This window comes from Microtus oregoni, unplaced genomic scaffold, assembly GCF_018167655.1.
Source record: "Microtus oregoni isolate MIOR12 unplaced genomic scaffold, Mior012 000007F_ref0000211, whole genome shotgun sequence".
NCBI classification, from domain to species: Eukaryota; Metazoa; Chordata; class Mammalia; order Rodentia; family Cricetidae; genus Microtus; species Microtus oregoni.
In genome coordinates, this window is record NW_024543066.1 from 33,550,607 (window position 1) to 33,567,513 (window position 16,907).

General features: G+C 39.8%; 1 protein-coding gene across 23 annotated transcripts in view; it reads left to right on the forward strand.

Moving 5' to 3' along the window:
- Rims1 (regulating synaptic membrane exocytosis 1) overlaps window positions 1-16,907 on the forward strand; it is a 468,858-nt gene that overhangs the window by 158,887 nt on the left and 293,064 nt on the right. For 18 of the 23 annotated variants that reach the window (XM_041655608.1, XM_041655624.1, XM_041655607.1 and 15 more), the window contains one exon: window positions 5,778-5,846. The exons of 4 other annotated variants lie outside the window; for them this stretch is intronic. In XM_041655608.1, coding sequence (XP_041511542.1) covers window positions 5,778-5,846 — 69 coding nt within the window. Of the gene's footprint in view, window positions 1-5,777; window positions 5,847-5,918; window positions 5,979-16,907 lie in introns of those variants that run through there. One more of the 23 variants, XM_041655617.1, reaches the window with a different exon arrangement.

Here is a 16,907-nt window from a genome sequence, read left to right on the forward strand (position 1 = left end):
AACAATTTGACCTGCTAGCCTCATGCTGCGCTTACCATAGCTGTCACATCAGGTATTGGCCAGTGAACCAAGAAAGAAAGTGTGTTGTTGCAATGAAAAGGAGTGACCCAACAGGAGGGGTCAATGAGTAGTGATGTATTTTTAAGCCCAGTGATGTAACTTCAAGCTCTGGAACCCACTTAAAGATGGAAGAAGAGAAAACCTCCTCAAAGGGATCCTCTGACCTCCACATGCTTACGGTGGATTGTGTCCCACACATACATCAAGTGCCCTAGATACATCACAAAGAGCATTAACAGCAAAAAGTGAGCATAGACTGTAAGGGAGAGTAGTAGGGTGAGCTGCAGCCTCTGCAGATGTTGCAGGATGTGCTAGAAGCAAATGCTAAGCCTCCAAAAGACCTATGCCTATACCTACACCAGACCTACACATGGGGAGGATGTGGTGCCAGCAAACACACCTTGGACACAGGATCCAGAACTAAGATAAAATATTTAGGAAACAAGAGTATGTGAGTACCAGGTACCAGTAGCCTAAATTGTATAAAGAACACACACACACACACACACACACACACACACACACATACACACAGGAATCTGCTTGATGGGGGAGGGAGAGAGTAAGAGAGAGAATGGTTGATTTATCAAATGTTTATTAACCATATAGGAATCAGCCTCACAATGTCAGAGACTGTGTCTGGGAATGGAGCTCTTCTAATGGTTTGATGTAAGGGCAGAAATGACTTTATTACAGAGGAATAACTTCTGCAGATCTAATTATAATTCATTTGAATATAGTGCAGTTAAACAACAGCAAGCCATGGACCATTCTATTGGCATCAGGAAGTCAGAAGTCAGGAAGTGTGTATCTTTATGGATACAAGTACAGCTGTGTAAAGTTAACCAGTGAAGAATGGTCTCCCAGATTGTTCAAGTTTACATAATACTGGGGTATAGTATAGAGCTGACTGACTCTACAAATGGAAATATGTTTATACTCCACTCCTTAGGCCAAAATACTCCTCGGTGTAATGTTTGCTAAAAAGTACAGCCTTTGTTTGGGGGAGAAATAGAAAGTTTTAAGAGGATATTAAAGAACAATATTAAAGACTATTAAAGAGAACAATATTAAAGGATAATTAAGGACATCGAATATATGAAGTCATAATTTCTCAGGACTATCCTTATTGATCCTTGCTGTCTATTTGCAGTGGTTTCTTCTCCTCCTCCAGTTCCATTTTTAAAGAAAGTGCTTACTTCCTGCTGGGGATGTTCAGTTAGGTTCCATGCATCCCGAGTAAGTGTGTGCTGGTCTTGTGTCTGTTATCCTGCTGGTTTGAGCCTTCCTATTTACTACATGAGGTGTCCACATTGAAGGCATGCTCACAAAAGCTAAGGAAAATCCTGTGGCTTTACTTCCCAAACTTAGACAGTCGTGTAGGAAACGGACCAAAGAGTGTGCTAAAGGATACGTTGCTGATCAAGATTTTACAATATTTCTATTGTTTTGCCCAGGGATGATCTGGAGTACAACTTTGTGTAAGTAACAACTATGGTAGACCTCTGGTTTTCTTTTCTTTTGTCCTTCCTTCCTTTCTCCCTCCCTCCTTCCCTTTCTCTGTTTTTCTCTTTTGTTAAGAATCTGTTTTGATGGAGAAGTTTCAAGCCAGAAGGATGAAATTTCACTTTATTCTTTTGTTTCATGTCAAAACTCCCTTTTTGAGACTGATGAACCCTGCAGCTATAAGTTCGTCTCTCTGGTTGTGGTCCCTGTCCAAATTTCACTTTTCAGCTACATTCCTTTATGAGATAGCGCAAATGTGAGCCGAACAAGGATGACACCAACAGGCCTTCCAAAGTGGATGAGAGAAAAGCTCAAGTGGCCTCAACCCTACACAGAGAACTATAGGTGACTGAGCAAAGCTAGGTATCAGAAATTTGGTTCTCCCCAGAGAAGAGCAAACCAATTCCAGTGCCTCATGGGCAGCCCTGAAATTATGCATACAAATAACATTATATGGATATAGAAGTTTATGTTTAGGAATATATGCACATAAATATACATACATGCATGTAATAACAATTAGTGGAAAAAGAGACAATGCATTTGAATCAGAGCAGGGAGGAGGGGCATGTGCAAGGGTTTGGAGGAAGAAAAGAAAGGGAAAATATAGTTATAATCTCAAAATGAAGCAGTTAAAAGAGAGAGAGAAGACTAATGTTCAACCTGTATGTATCCTTCAATGTTTAGTGTAACATTTGGCTCCAGCTTCTTTGGCTTTTTGTTGTTGCCCAGTCTCCCTAGTGTAGGACACAATGGCCTAGACCCTCTGTCTAGAGTGTGGGCTTTATGATTGATTCACCGTCTGCTCACATACTCTTAGCTACTTCCATATTGTGCTGGCTCTCAGGTGCTGAGCCCCAGGGTAGGAAAGAGAAGAATCTTCTTGAGGCATCCAGAGAACGGCTGCCTGCTTTGGGGATTCTTCCTTGGTTCTCTCTCCCACAATGGCCACCCTTCAGCTCACTCTGTGGGTGGGGGAAGAGAACGGTTTTCTCATGGGACTTTGATAGCAGCTTCTTAGGAGGCCCAAGGGAACCTGACATTTTCAAAGTGCTCTGCTGTGAAACATTCATTTTCTTCCCAACCACTGGAATACAGCCTGTCAATACTTTTTACTGTCTATTTATCTGGTGACAATGGTATTAGGTCTTCCTCTTCATTGGGGATGAGCACATGTATCTATTGTAGTTTATACAGACATCTTTGTGCCGCAATTGTCTCCAGTATGAAAATCTAGAGGGTATATCTGCACGATCAGTTTAGTTTGCTTTTGTATGCCTGTAATTCTCAACCAAAATTCAAACCCACAAAGAAACATCCACCAGGCATAGTGGCTTTGATATTTTAATCCCAGGATTTGGGGGGTTGGTGCAGGAAAATGGATAGTAAATGTTCGGCAAAAGGCAATGCTATAGCCTAGGGTATAGTGAGACTGAGTTAATAAGGAAAGAAAGGAAGAAAAGGAGGGAGGACAGAAGGGATGGAGGGAGGGAAGAAGTGAGGGAGCAAGATAAAAGTACATGGGTAGGCCGGGCGGTGGTGGCGCACGCCTTTAATCCCAGCACTCGGGAGGCAGAGGCAGGCGGATCTCTGTGAGTTCGAGGCCAGCCTGGTCTACAAGAGCTAGTTCCAGGACAGGAACCAAAAGCTACAGAGAAACCCTGTCTCGAAAAAAAAAAAAAAAAGTACATGTGTAGCAGGGAGGAGAGAGGAGTAAAAGAAAACCTGATTAATAGGTCCTTGATTGTTGTGGAGAACTATTACTTTTCATGAATGACTCCCAAAATCAGTTTCCATAGAATTTCATAGACACAGATTTGAATTCTTTCTTAACAAGTCAAGCTAGGCAAGAATGAAGATTACAATGAGCAATACGACCTTGACATTATTCAGAGTGTTTTGGAGTCTCTCAGGGTGGCTTGGTTTTGCTGGTAAAGACATGGAGTCAGTTCCTTCTGGGTGCTGTGACAAAAACTCCCCGTGAAGGCACCTTAGGGGAGAAGAAGTTTATCGTAGCTCAGAATTCCAAGTTACTGTCCTCACTTCCAGGAAGACAAAGCCAGAGGAGGTAGAGAGCTATATTACATCTTCAGGCAGAAGAAAGCAACAGGTACATGCTTGCCAGGACTCAGCTAACTCCTCATTAGGTCCAGGGCCCATCCAGTCCATGAAATGGCATTACTCATTCTAGGCTGAGACGTCCCTCATCCATCAATCAATGTAATCAAGATGAACACCCTCAGGCCTCCCCACCTGTCTTAGACAGATTCTTCATTGAAACTCTTTGCCCAGGTGATTCTGTACTAAGCAAGTTGACCATTAATTAAGCATTATGGTATTATGGGATAAATGCACTTAATGCTTTCAAATGGGGTCATTTCATCTGTGTGTTTGTATGTGTGTGTGCGTGCGTGTGTGTGTCTGTGTGTTATAGTTGCATGTTTGAATTTGGAAATTGGATTTGCCTTCCACCTTGTTGAGACAGTATTCCTCTTACTGTTTCTGTTGCAATATGGCATCCTAGTTCATACTAGCTAAACCACGCTCTTCTTGTTAGAGATACTCCTGACAGCACATCCTACTTCACCTCAGGAGTGCCGGAATTACAGGTGAGGACCACATCGTCTTGCTTCCAGGGATCCAGCCTGGTCAGGTTTAAGTGGCCAGTGCTTTCATCTGCCAAGACCTCCATCCAGCTATTTATTAAGTATTTTGTATAATTTATTATTTATTTAGTATTATTTATTTTAGTGTTTATTTTAGTATTTTATAATAAATTTTAACCCATCCACATAAAATATTTTCCTATCAAATTTATCATTTGAAAAATAATTTAGTTTCTCTTTTTCATTATAAGTCTTGATTTCATACAAATATTTAGAAGAGTTTTGGCAGTTTTCATGTCCTGTTGCTCTCTCTAACCCCTCACTCTTCTGATCAGGAAATGTTTAAGACCTACAAAAAGGTGTAGTTGAATGTCATAGTGGGTGGCAGTACATATAAATGTGAATACATTTACTACGTTCTGTAAATGGAGTTAAGAAATAATGAATAAAAACTGTTTCAATGAGTATTAAATGCAACCCTCACATTTTAGAGGGGAAATGTGAGAATTGAAAAATTCGGAGGGCTTGGGACTCTAGTTCGTGTGAATGTTAAGTATTTTGCTTTATTTATTTATATTTTTTTTGCTTTTATTTTTTACTGTAAATATAGAGTCAAGAAATCTTTTGCAGGTTCTATGATCAGTAAATTCAGATTCTTTGATCTGTATTTAACTACTACAGAGATAACCTATCTAGTAAAGATCAAAGGTTCCAAGGTTACATAATTTATTGGGCAAATGGGTATCTATTTAAAAAAGAAAAACTAGCAGTAACGAAAAAACCAAAAGTAGCAGAGTCAATTTTTTACAATTTAGGAGCTAGAGCACCGGTAGGAGTAGTTAGTCTTGGCAGGTGACAGTCTCAAGGGTGACTGATCCTACTGTAGAAGTCCAAACTTGCATCTTCACAGCCTGTGTGGAATTGACTGCACTTGCCCTGCACTGAAGAAAATACGCGTTTCTCGTGGATGCTTTCTGGATTCCTGTGATACTGAATATTAAGTTATAGGGAAACTGCCTGGTTCTCTAAAAAAATAAACAAGCAACTGCCAAGCTGCTCGTGGAGACTCACCTATAATCCTAGTATTTAGGAGGCCGAAGCAGGAGGATTACCATAAACCTGAGGCCAGTTTGGGGATATATAGTTAGTTCTAACCCAGTCTGGGCTTCATAATGAGTAACTTTCTTGAAAATAAATAAATAAATAAGAAACCAAAAGTACAATTAATCTGTGATCTTATAGAATTTATACAGAAAGGTTTCAGAGCACGATTCCTGAAACTGGTCTTTTTCTCCATTACTTCCTCTTTGGAAATATCATGCTCCTCACTTTTGGAATCCCCAGACTGGCCTAAGAAAGATTCGGCAAAGCCTGGCTGTTACAATGATCTTCTCAGAGTAGGTCCTTACCTTAATTATTTAAATAAAATTCCACATGGAACTCAGAGATTACAGATGGGAAATGCAGAAGGTGACAAGTGTCTTGCTTACCTGTGTTGCTGAACAGAGTTGAGCCACCTTAAAGCCCTGCTCAGATTTGGCAGCTTGCTGAGCCCCTGGTTATCTCCAGCTGACTGAGTCTGTCTTCTTCTCCCTTGCCTTGCAGGAACATTTTCAGATGTGTCTGTGTTCCCCGAAAGCCAAGCAGCGAAGAGGGAGGCCCAGAAAGAAACTGGTATTTCCTCTCCTTCCTGCTTTGGTCTGCTTTTAAAGTTCTGTTTGTGCCTGCAAAAGGCCTCCTGAATGATATGGGTCCATTCAGAGGAGTCCCGTGTGTCCTGTGTCGTCCAAAAGCCTCCTCAGTCTTGTAAATACACAGTGATTACTAAAACAGAAATTCCTGAAGACTGTTTTGTTTCATAGACTATATTGAAACATCACACTTTGACCAGAAAATGCTTATTAAAGCAGCTCTGTTTACCCTCCCTATCTCTGTCATGTGACCTGAGATATTTACATAATTAAAACTGACTAGAGGAGGGGAACAGCCTCCGGAGAGTTTAAAGGATTAAAATTGAGCTATTAATTTTATTACCCATTTAAGTATGATAATGGTGATGGCAAAAGGAATCCTAATTCTGAATGGGCTTCCTACCCACACAGTTTTCTTAACTTAATAGTTCTTATTTTAAGTGTATGGATACCTCTGGGGGCAGCTGTGTGGTATATACCTGGCACATACCTGTGACATGGTTCCATTAGTTGCTTTTCATACAGAATTTATATGTATTTTCTTAATTCTGTTCAAGTGTGGCATGTTTCTACTGTGTATTTAAAACATTTCTGAATCATATTGGTTCAGAATTGTTAAATAAAATATATTAAAAGCTAACATTGATTTAGCAAGAGGAAAATAGATAAACATAGAATAATGTCACTGTCCAGTTCATAGCTTTTATTAATTTGTCTCCAGAATTCTCCAGTATTATTAATGACGATCTTGTTGAAACCATGCAGCCTGCTCAGTGAGGCCGTCGATAAGATGATTCTTTTGGTAAACGTGTGCCTATAATTTGGGACCCAACATTTGATGAGCTACTACAACACATTTCTTTGCTTTTTAGCCTCCAACAAGACTCCATTTTGCAGTTTTCTGGGCCCTGAGTTTGTGGTTCATAGTCTAGAGGCCACTCAGTGCAACTTATACTCTACTGCCAAATTTAATCTGTGCCTGGAAGTGTGGAGGTTTTCGGTACCCAGCATCCCTGAGCCTTCCCCGGTGCCTCTAAGGCCTTGACCTGGGCTTTATGGCGTCCTCATGCTGGCTGCTACCTGGGTTGTGCTTCACTTTAGTTCTGCCCTTTTGGGTACCACTATTTTAGACAAGTGCGTTTGCTTTGTAGTGAATTGCTGTGTGCTTTTACAGATCTTTGCTTTCTGTTTTTTTCCCCCTCAAATTCCTGCTGTGTTCATGTGTAGATACCGTTCCCTCCTTTTTAAGTTTGATGTGTTTGTCAATTTTATCTTCTCTGAATGGCAAAGTTAGTAATGAGTGATGAATAATTCTTTTCTCTTCTGAAAAACTCCAATTTTCAAATTTCCAAATATGTATTGTGTTATGTTGAAACAGCATGCGAGCAAAGATTATTCTACCTCCAGGATATCTGAGAGTGGTTTACTGTGAATCCCCAATATTCTTGACACAATTTCATAGATCTATTAGCCAGTAAGTAATTCTTTATTGAATGATAAATTTTTCTTCCTTGTTCTAAAATACATGATGTAATGAACATCTTCTGGGATATACAGATGTTGGTATTTGTATATTTATTTTATTTTAGTTAAGCACATGGCAGATTTATTTGAAATCTGGATCTTGGAAAGTGCATAATTATGTAGAATCCTAGAGCATTTTGTATAATCTAATATTTGACCTCCCATTTAATCATTATTCTTCTTGTTTTTAGTTTAGTTCTTAGGAGGTCTTAGTGCTTAAAATTGAAAAAAAAAAAGATCAAAAACCAAATGAAACACTCCACAATGAAATCTGGGATACCTGTGTTTTATTTTTATCAGTATCTTAAAGGTACCATGTACAAACTTAAACAACAGTTGTTGTCCAGCCAGGTAGTGGTAGTACATGCCTTTAATCTCAACATTCAGGAGGCAGAGACAGGTGTATCTCTATGAGTTCAAGGCCAGCCTGGTCTACAGAGCGAGTTCCAGGACAGGCACCGAAGCAACACAGAAATCCTGTCCCGAAAAAAATAAAACAAAGCAAAACAAAATTGTTTTTCTTTTTTGTTATTAAACTACAATGTAATATTATAAAAAATAAATGTGGCCGGGAGGTGGTGGCACACCCCTTTAATCCCAACACTCAGGAGGCACAAGCAGGCAGATCCCTGTGATCTTGAGGCCAGCCTGGTCTACAAGAGCTAGTTCCAGAACAGGATCCAAACCTACAGAGAAACCTTGTTTGGAAAAAAAAGGGGGGGGGGGTTATTAGTGAGGCTTAACTGGAAATTTGCAGGTCACAGAAGTCTACCAGAAAATTTTAGTTACAGTTCCTACTATGGTCACTACTCATTCTTACTAAATATGTACTTTTATTTAGCAAATACTACATTTAATGCCTGGCCTTCGGGTGGGTGTAGATCCCTGGTGGAACAGTTGCTGAGCATACACAATGCCTACCCTTTGATGCCCAGTACTATGAGATCGGTTTTCCAGTGTGTGCTGGTGACTTGTGTTCTCTAGGAGGCTGCTACTACTCTCCTTCCTGAGTAACAGCAGTAACTCAGGTGCCCTGAGTAACACAGGCAGCTCTGGCACTGACCCGCTTCTGGCTTTGCTTCCCTTTCTTCTCAGACTTGTGTCTGGATGTAACCAAGTTGGCGGCAGGTGAAATACAAGAACAGCTCTGCGCTCCCGGATGTACCGCTCTCATTTTTCTGTAAATAAGTTTCAATATTTCAGACAGAGTAGCCAACTGCAGAACAAAGAGTCGCCAAAGGGCCTCAGTGCATACATTGATCAACTTCAAGTCAAACTGTTTTTCTCTTTTAAAATTTTAATGTATTACCAGTAATTTTCAAAGAGATTTACAACACAGTAACATCTTCATTTTTACCCTTGAGGGAATCTTTTTTTTTGAAAGGCAAAAACAATTGCATTCTTACATTCATTAAAATGTGCACGAATACAGTTATTGAGTAGAGTGATGTTGGCAGAAGCTGTCCTGTGGCTTGTCCATGAGCTTTGCTCAGGGTAGGAGTAGCACTCTGATACCCTGCTTTAAATAAATAGTCTGTTGAGGAACAGACTATTGCATGGGCTTGCTGCTTACAACGAGGAATACTTAACATTATGCTCTTAAACCATTTAATATTATGCAAAAAGGTTTATCTTGATTTGTTCTGTCCATATCTTAATAATGTTCCTTATTTTATTAAAAAAAAACTAAATTAAACAGTGAGGTGATTCTGATCCCATAGCACAACAGTAAATTGAACTTTCCCATGTATCAGATTCTCTGTTTAATCTAAATTTGTTTTTCATTTACCTGTTTACGTGTGACGACTACATGTATCCTTGCAGTTTTTGCCTTATTATTTTTATTACTTCCTCCTTTTCCTCCCACCCCATTTTTCCCAAATCCACAGAGAATATTAGACTAGTTAACAGAAGAATTAAAAAAAAAAACAAACAAGGCTAGAGAGATGGCTCAGCAGTTAAGGCTGCTTTTCCAAGGATCCAGAAATTAATATGAGAACTCACACGGTCACTTCCAACTAGCTTATACTCTAGTCTCAGGGGATCTGATATTCTCTCATGACCTCTTTGGGCACCTGGCATGCATGTGATGTGCAGACATACATGCAGACAACACATAAAGTAAAAGAATAAACAGCAGGGCGCTGATTATTTCTATAAAAGGCCATCAAACTCTATTGGGAAAATGTATTTTCATCATATAGTAATCGAAAACATTCAAGCACATTCAGGCATGGTGAGTGGTACTCTTAGTGTAAATTTAGTGGGAGCAGAAGAATTGCAAGGTCAAGGCAAGCTTGAACTACAGAGACAGATCCTATTACAGAAGAAAAAGAAAAGAAGAAAATAAGGAGAAATAAAAATTAAAGTAGATCAGGTACAATTAGTTTATTGGAAAGGCAAAGGAACTGTGAAAGGTAACAAGAAAATACGTCTTTTAAATGGGGGGAGAGGTAACCTTAAAGTATTACCAAAGATTATGTGCCCTAAGGCAATAGTAAATCATTGCTTCACTGTCCTGCAGGCTGGGAGTCAGGAACGAAGGCATCAGCAGCATCATGTTCCACTGGAGGCTCCAGGGAGACGCTTGCACATTGCTTTTTTAGCTTCTGTGGCTCCCACCTGCCTCTTGCCTTGGAGATGTAGCTCTGCCTCCACAAGATGCTCTCCCTGTGTGCCTTCACACCACCTCTCTCTGTACGCATTGCCTCTGTGGCTAAATTTATCCCCATTTTAAAAGTCCTTACGGATTAAAACCCGCTCTAGGAGTCTCATTTATCTTGATTAGTCTACAAAGGCTGTACTTTCAAGGAATATACTTCTTGGCGCTGCAGGTTAGAATTGCAATGTGCTTTCTTTGGGGGCCCTAATACAACACATGGCACCAGTAAGGAGAGGGAGACAAAGGCTGAGATTCTTCATTCCTGCAAACCCTGGAGACAAGAATGAAACCCCATCCTCAGGTATCCCACTCAAACAGAAAGCCTGTGGCAGGCAGTGTATATTTATAAACTCCCACTAGTCCTAGTGGAGGGACTGTTGAGTCCCTTACTTCATAAATGTTCTGCACTTCAGGCAAACAGTCTTCAATGGGTAGAGAAAGCTGTGAGAGAAAGACCTGCAAAGTGGTGGTGGATGTTGGAAATTATGGACCACACTGGATGTAGGGAGGAAAAATGAAAGGTGTGAACGCCAGTGTCCGTGGAAGGACCTGTGAGAGTAATGAAGCGTGGAACTCAGATGTAAGGTCAGTAAGAAAGCATGGGAGCCAACTGTGTTAACGACCCCCACAGCAAATTACAAACCAAGAGCAGGCTTGGTTCAGTAGCTAAGAGTATTCACTGCCTTTGAGGGGACGAGGGTTCAGTTCCCAGCACTGAAGTCAGGGCGCTCAGGGACCTGGAACTCCAGCTCTTCTCTGGCTTTCATAGGCATGTGCACTCTTATATGTGTGTTTTTATAACTCAGCCATTGACTATTTCTCATATATCATATTTCTATTCACTTTTATTGGTTCCATTTGTAAGATCCAAAATAAAGATGAGTTTTCCATGAGTGCTTTAACAAATACAGAACAGAATTTTATTTGCTCAGAGTTCTGATTACCTTTGTGAAAATTAAAAACAATATATATTTTGAAGGATGCTGTTTCTCAAACATGGTCTGATTCTGAGATTATGACCAATAAATAGGAAGTTTTTAAAGAACCTGAGTAAGCCCATCCATACCCTTTGGTCACTTGGAATCCACCACCTTCTCAGATATCAAGTTACAGACACATCATTATTAAATACATCATTCTTTAACCTCTAAATCTTAACCCTTTTCAGCACCAATACTAAGTTCTAAACCTCATCTAAATAATATGTACATCTGTAAATGGTAGGACTTGGGATTTAATTCTTGAAACAAAATTCCTCGGCATTTGTTCTGTTCCTCTGAGAGATACTGGTCTGCCATCTTGAATTTCCTTCCGCTCTCTAAATTGTCTGCAGGTCTTGTTTTGTGCACAGTCCTCTCTGTCTTCTTAGGACACTCTTCATGCTCTTGGATCCTTCATTAAGCAAATGTCTATGTGGTATTTCCTCCCATGTGATCTTTCACGGTCCCTATTTCTTCCTTGATCCCTCAAGGCCACTGTCATCTTGCTGTGATGTCACAAAGTGAACCCTATTTCAAGCCTATTAAAAGTGATTCAGAATCCAGATAGGAAACTAAGAACATGGACCCCAGGGGTTGATCTTGCCACCACTGTATCTCTGGGATAATCCTAGAAATATAGAAAGAGGATAATACATTCTCATAAAGAGTTGTGGCCTGGTGCAGGAGAGCTGGCCTAGGGCTTAAGGGTGTTTATTACTCTGCCAGAGGTGGGAAGTTGTCTCTCAGCACTCAGTTCTGGTGGTTCTCATCAACCTGGAACTCTAGTTCCATGATAGGTTCACCTCCTCTGGTCTCAACATGTAACTGCATGCATGTGGTCACATATAAGCACACACACACACACACACACACACACACACACACGAGAGTGAAAGCAAAAGTGAGATAGAGAACGAGGGTACAGAGGGAGATGGAGAGGTGGCAGGGAAGAAGAGAGGATGAGAGGAAAAGGGAAAGAGCAGAAGGGAGAAAAGAGGGGAGAGTAGAAAGGGAAGGGAGGGAAGCAGAAAGAAGAGGGGAGATAGAAATGAAGGGAGTGATAAGGATGGACTGATGGAGAAAAGGAAGAAGAGCCTGAGGGAAGAAGGGAAACAAAGTGTGATATAGAGGGGGGATGGAGCCAGAGAGGGAAGGAATCAACGTTGGTTTCTATAAAGGGAAGAGATGAATCCCTTTGGGAAGGACTTGTAAATGCAGGATGATGAACTTCTTTTCCTTTCCTGAATGTTAAATTATATGTGCGTGTGTATGCATGTATGACTGAGGATATATTCAATGTTATAGCAAGGCTCTGAAGGACGACCTAGGAGTCTGTTATTTAAATACAGGTACGAAGTTTTGTTTGAAAGGAAGTTAAAATGATGAATTGGTTTAAGGCAACTGGTTAGATATTGAAAGCCTATGCTGTGTTCCTGTTTGTACTAGTAAATGCCTTTAGTAGACCTGTGTTTGTTGTAACATGTGTGAAGTATATCATTAATACCACTGTCACTTTGAAATTATACTAGTTCAATATATAGGCAAGAACACTGTTGTAAGGATATTTATTTCAATATTGCTTAAAATATCCATTTATAGTTTCAATCTGTTAATAGTCTCTATTACTAATTATTGGTCACTTTTTAGTGAAAGGCCAAAGATCTTCCTATGAGTTTTTATGGAATAGAAAGGCCCAGGTTTTACTTCCAAACTGAGCCTGAGAATGACTTTGTGGTGTCAAGTTAGTACCAAACTCTTGCTAATGCTCATATCTCATCTTTACAAGATGACCAGTAAATTATCAGAAAGAACAGTTATTGTATGAAATGTTGCATCTTCATGTCCACAAAAATACACTGAAAGACCAGGAAAATGAGACCCACCTTAAAAAATCTGTTTAAATTATATTTCAAAAGGATGTTTGTAATGTTAATTTTAAAGCATTTTTTATAATGTTTAGTTCTTTGAGAGGCTAATACAATGAATTTTGATCATATTTACCCAACTCAACTTATTTCAGATCTACCCTTTCCATTCTCACGTTTTTACCACTTCCCTCAGCTTTGGGTTTCTTTCTCCTCACCCACCTCCTCCTCTTCTTTAAACACGTTAAATCTAATTTGAGTTACCCAACTACTTGGGTATGAAGCCTGCTCTGGAATCTAGTCAGCTGCTCTAGATTCTAGAGCCAAAGTCTTCTGGCAGTTACCAAATGCCAGTGGCTCCCCAACTCGTGGTATGGTTTTTGGTCTACCTCCCTTCCTCTAGACTGGAATTGCTTTAGCTTGAACATACATCCATAGGTCTTGTATATGCTGTTATAACTGCTGTGGGCTCATTTGTGCAACATCCATGCTGGCTGGAAAGCACCATTTCCTCGATGTTATCCAGCACCTCATTCTTCCACAATCAGGCTCTTCCATCTTCCACAATAAGCCCCGACTCTTGGAAGGATGAGGGGTGATATAGTTGTCCCTTGGAGGGCTGAATACTCCACAGCCTCTTGTTCTCTTCCCAGCAACTAAATGAGGGTTTCTGTGTTAATGGTCTTCTACTGCAAGAAGAAACTTATCTGGTACCAGCTGAGAAATGCTCTGATCAATGGGTTGATACAATTTGTTTTGTCTTTTTCTTATTTCATCATTTCCTAGAAAAGAGAGAGGGAAAATCTTTAATTCTAAGCACATATGGAAATAATAGTAATAGAATAATGTCACACATTCATACAGTTTACTCTTTATTTCATTAACATTTTTTCATTTATTTTGTATACCAACTACAGTTCCCCACCCCTTGCCTCTCTTCCAGTGTCCCCCTGCCTCCTGTCTATCCCACTCTGTATCCACTCCTCCTCCATCTCCATTCAGAAGGGGGCAGGCTTCCCATGGACTTGAACAAAGCATGGCACATCAAGTTGAGATAGGAACAAATCCTCCTACTGCATTAAGGCTGAACTAAGTAATCCAGCACAGGGATCAAGTTCTCAAAAGCCAAATGAACACCAAGGATAGGTCCAGTTCTCACTGGTAGGAGCCTTAAAAACAGGCCAAGCTATGCAGCTGTCATAAATATGCAGAAGTCCTAGGTTGGTCCCATACAGGCTCCCTAACTGTTAGACCAGAGTCTATAAAATCCCAAATTTACTCTTTTTCTATGTACTTTTCAGGAAATAACCCTTTATTATTTAAATTAATGCTCTTAACAACCTTATGAGGAGGATTCGGTGCTTTTTGTGTCTTTGTATGTGGCATATAGTATAGATATTATGATATTCATTTGACCACAAAAGAAAAGTGATGGAACTTACATTGAAGCTGAGGTTATATGAGTGAAGAAATTTTGCTTTCATCCACCAGACATGGGCATTTGTAGTTATTGGTAAATAAGTACTTGCTGAATAGGAATCAGAAGTCATGCTCACAAAGTAATAATAGAATGGGCACATAGTGAGGGGTCCTGGTGCTGATATTGATAATCCAGCTGGAAATATTCCAGGCTTGTGTAGAGGAATAAGAAATAATTTTATTCTGAAGGCTAACTTTGCATATCCTGGTGAAAACCATGGAGAGACTCAGATAAGGGTACCTTAAGAAGGCAGATAACTCTATTCCTTGAGGCATTTGCATGTGGCTGAGATATGTAATTGTATGGCAAATAATTCATTATCTTCTTGTATATTTGTAGACTTCTGTGTTCCCTATAAGTCTTCAGTTACCCAAGATAACAGTATTTGTCTTCTTTAATTATCTTTAAGTTTTTTCCAGGTATCCTCTTGGCAGATGGGATCTGTCCAAGTACCCTGGCTTGATAGAATTTTTCTTAGTATTTCTGTGGAGATATATTTATATATGTATAAAATCAGTTTCTCTCTCTCTCATTATATCCAATTCTATATTCAGTTATCAGGTAGTACCAAGATTGTCTTGACATTATACATTTGCAGGCCCCTACTTGTCACTAAGTGTATATAGATTTATCCCAACAGCTAATTTAATTCATCCGCAAGTAAAACTACCAATAAAGAAACTGCCTAGCTCCTTCTTTTTTTTGTTTGTTTTTTTGTTATGGTCTTTCTCTGCACTACAAAAGGAAAAAAAAAATCATTCTTATTTTCTAGTACTGCTTTCTCTTTTGTAATTAATTGTTTTTCAATCTTAACATTATAAAAATTAAATAAAATTTAAATATATATGCCTGTCCATGACTGATTGTTTGAGATATCAGTTGTCATACATAACTACTTACTCAACATCTCCATTTAGAGATCTTGCAGGCATCACAAACCTAACATATTCTTAATGCCTGCCTTAAATTATTTATTTCAAGTAAAATTCTTTCTTGACTTTTCAGTACCTAAAATGTATCCTGATGCTGAGGTCAATATTGAATGAGTCATTCTTCTATCTTCTCTTCTTTCCATATTTTGCATTCAGTATTTTAGTAAATTCAGTGACTTCTGTATTTCTTACTTATTTATTAAAACTATCTGTTTTTTTTTTTTTATTTTACACAACAATTCCAGTTCCCTCTCCCTTCCCTCCTCCCTCTTCCTTCACCTTCCACCCACCCAGCCTCCCATGCACTTCTCAGAGAGGATAAAGCCTCCCATGGGTAGTCAACAAAGATTGTCCCATCACTTGAAGTAGGACCAAGGTCCTCTCTCTGGTATCTAGGCTGAGGAAGGTATCTCTCCATGGAGTATGGGTTTTAAAGAGCCAGTACATGCACTACGGATAAATACTGGTTTGACTGACAGTGACCCCCAAAACTGCCCAAGGCACACAACTGTCTTCCACATTCTGAGAGCCTAGTTTGGTCCTTTGAAGGTTCCACATCTGTCAGTCTGAAGTCAGTCAGCTTCCACTAGCTTGGGTCAGCTGTTTTTGTGGGCATTCCCATCATGGTCTTTTCGCTCATATCATTGTGCCTCTCTCTTTGTAACTAGACTCCAGAAGCTCAGCCCAGTACTTAACTGTAGACCTCTGCATCTGCTTCCCTCAGTTTCTGAATGAAGGTCTATGATGGCAATCTGTCGTCACTCAGTCATCAGTTTGATTATAGGGGAAGGGCAGTTCAGGCATCCTCTACTCTATTGCTTAGATTCTTAGCTGATGTCATCCTTGTGGATTCCTGGGAATGTGCCTAGTGCCTGGTTTCTTGCTAACCCCATAATGGCTCCTTCTATCAAGGTATCTCTTTCCTTGCTCTCCCTCGCTGATCTTCCCCCAACTTGACCTTCCAGATCCCTCATGTTTTCCTTCCCACTCTTCCGCTCCACACTCCCCTTCTACCCTTCCACCACACTCCAAATTTACTCAAGAGATCTTGTGTATTTCCCCTTCCCAGGGGATCCATGTATGTCTCTCTTATGTTCCTTGTTTCCTGGCTTCTGTGGGGTTGTAGACTGTGGGCTGATTATTCTTTCCTTTATGTCTAATAGACACTTATGAGTGAGTACATACTATGTTTGTCTTTCTGGGTCAGAGTTACCTCACTCAGGATGGTATTTTCTAGTTCCATCCATTTTCCTACAGATTTCAAGGTGTCATTGTTTTGTTTTAACCACTGAATTCATTGTGTAAATGTATCACATTTTCTTTATTCATTCCTTAGTTGAGGGGCATCTAGGTTGTTTCCATGTTCTCTCTATTACAAATAATGCTGCTATACAAATAGTTAAATAAATGTCCTTGTGATAAGACTGAGTGTCCTTTGGGTATATGCCTAAGAGTGGTGTTCCTGGGCCTTCAGGTAGATTTATTTCCAATTTTCTGAGAAACCCACCATACTGATTTCCAAAGCAGCTATATAAGTTTGCACTCCCAGAAGCAGTGGAGGAGTGTTCTTTTTGCTCCATATTCTCTGTAGCATAAGCTGT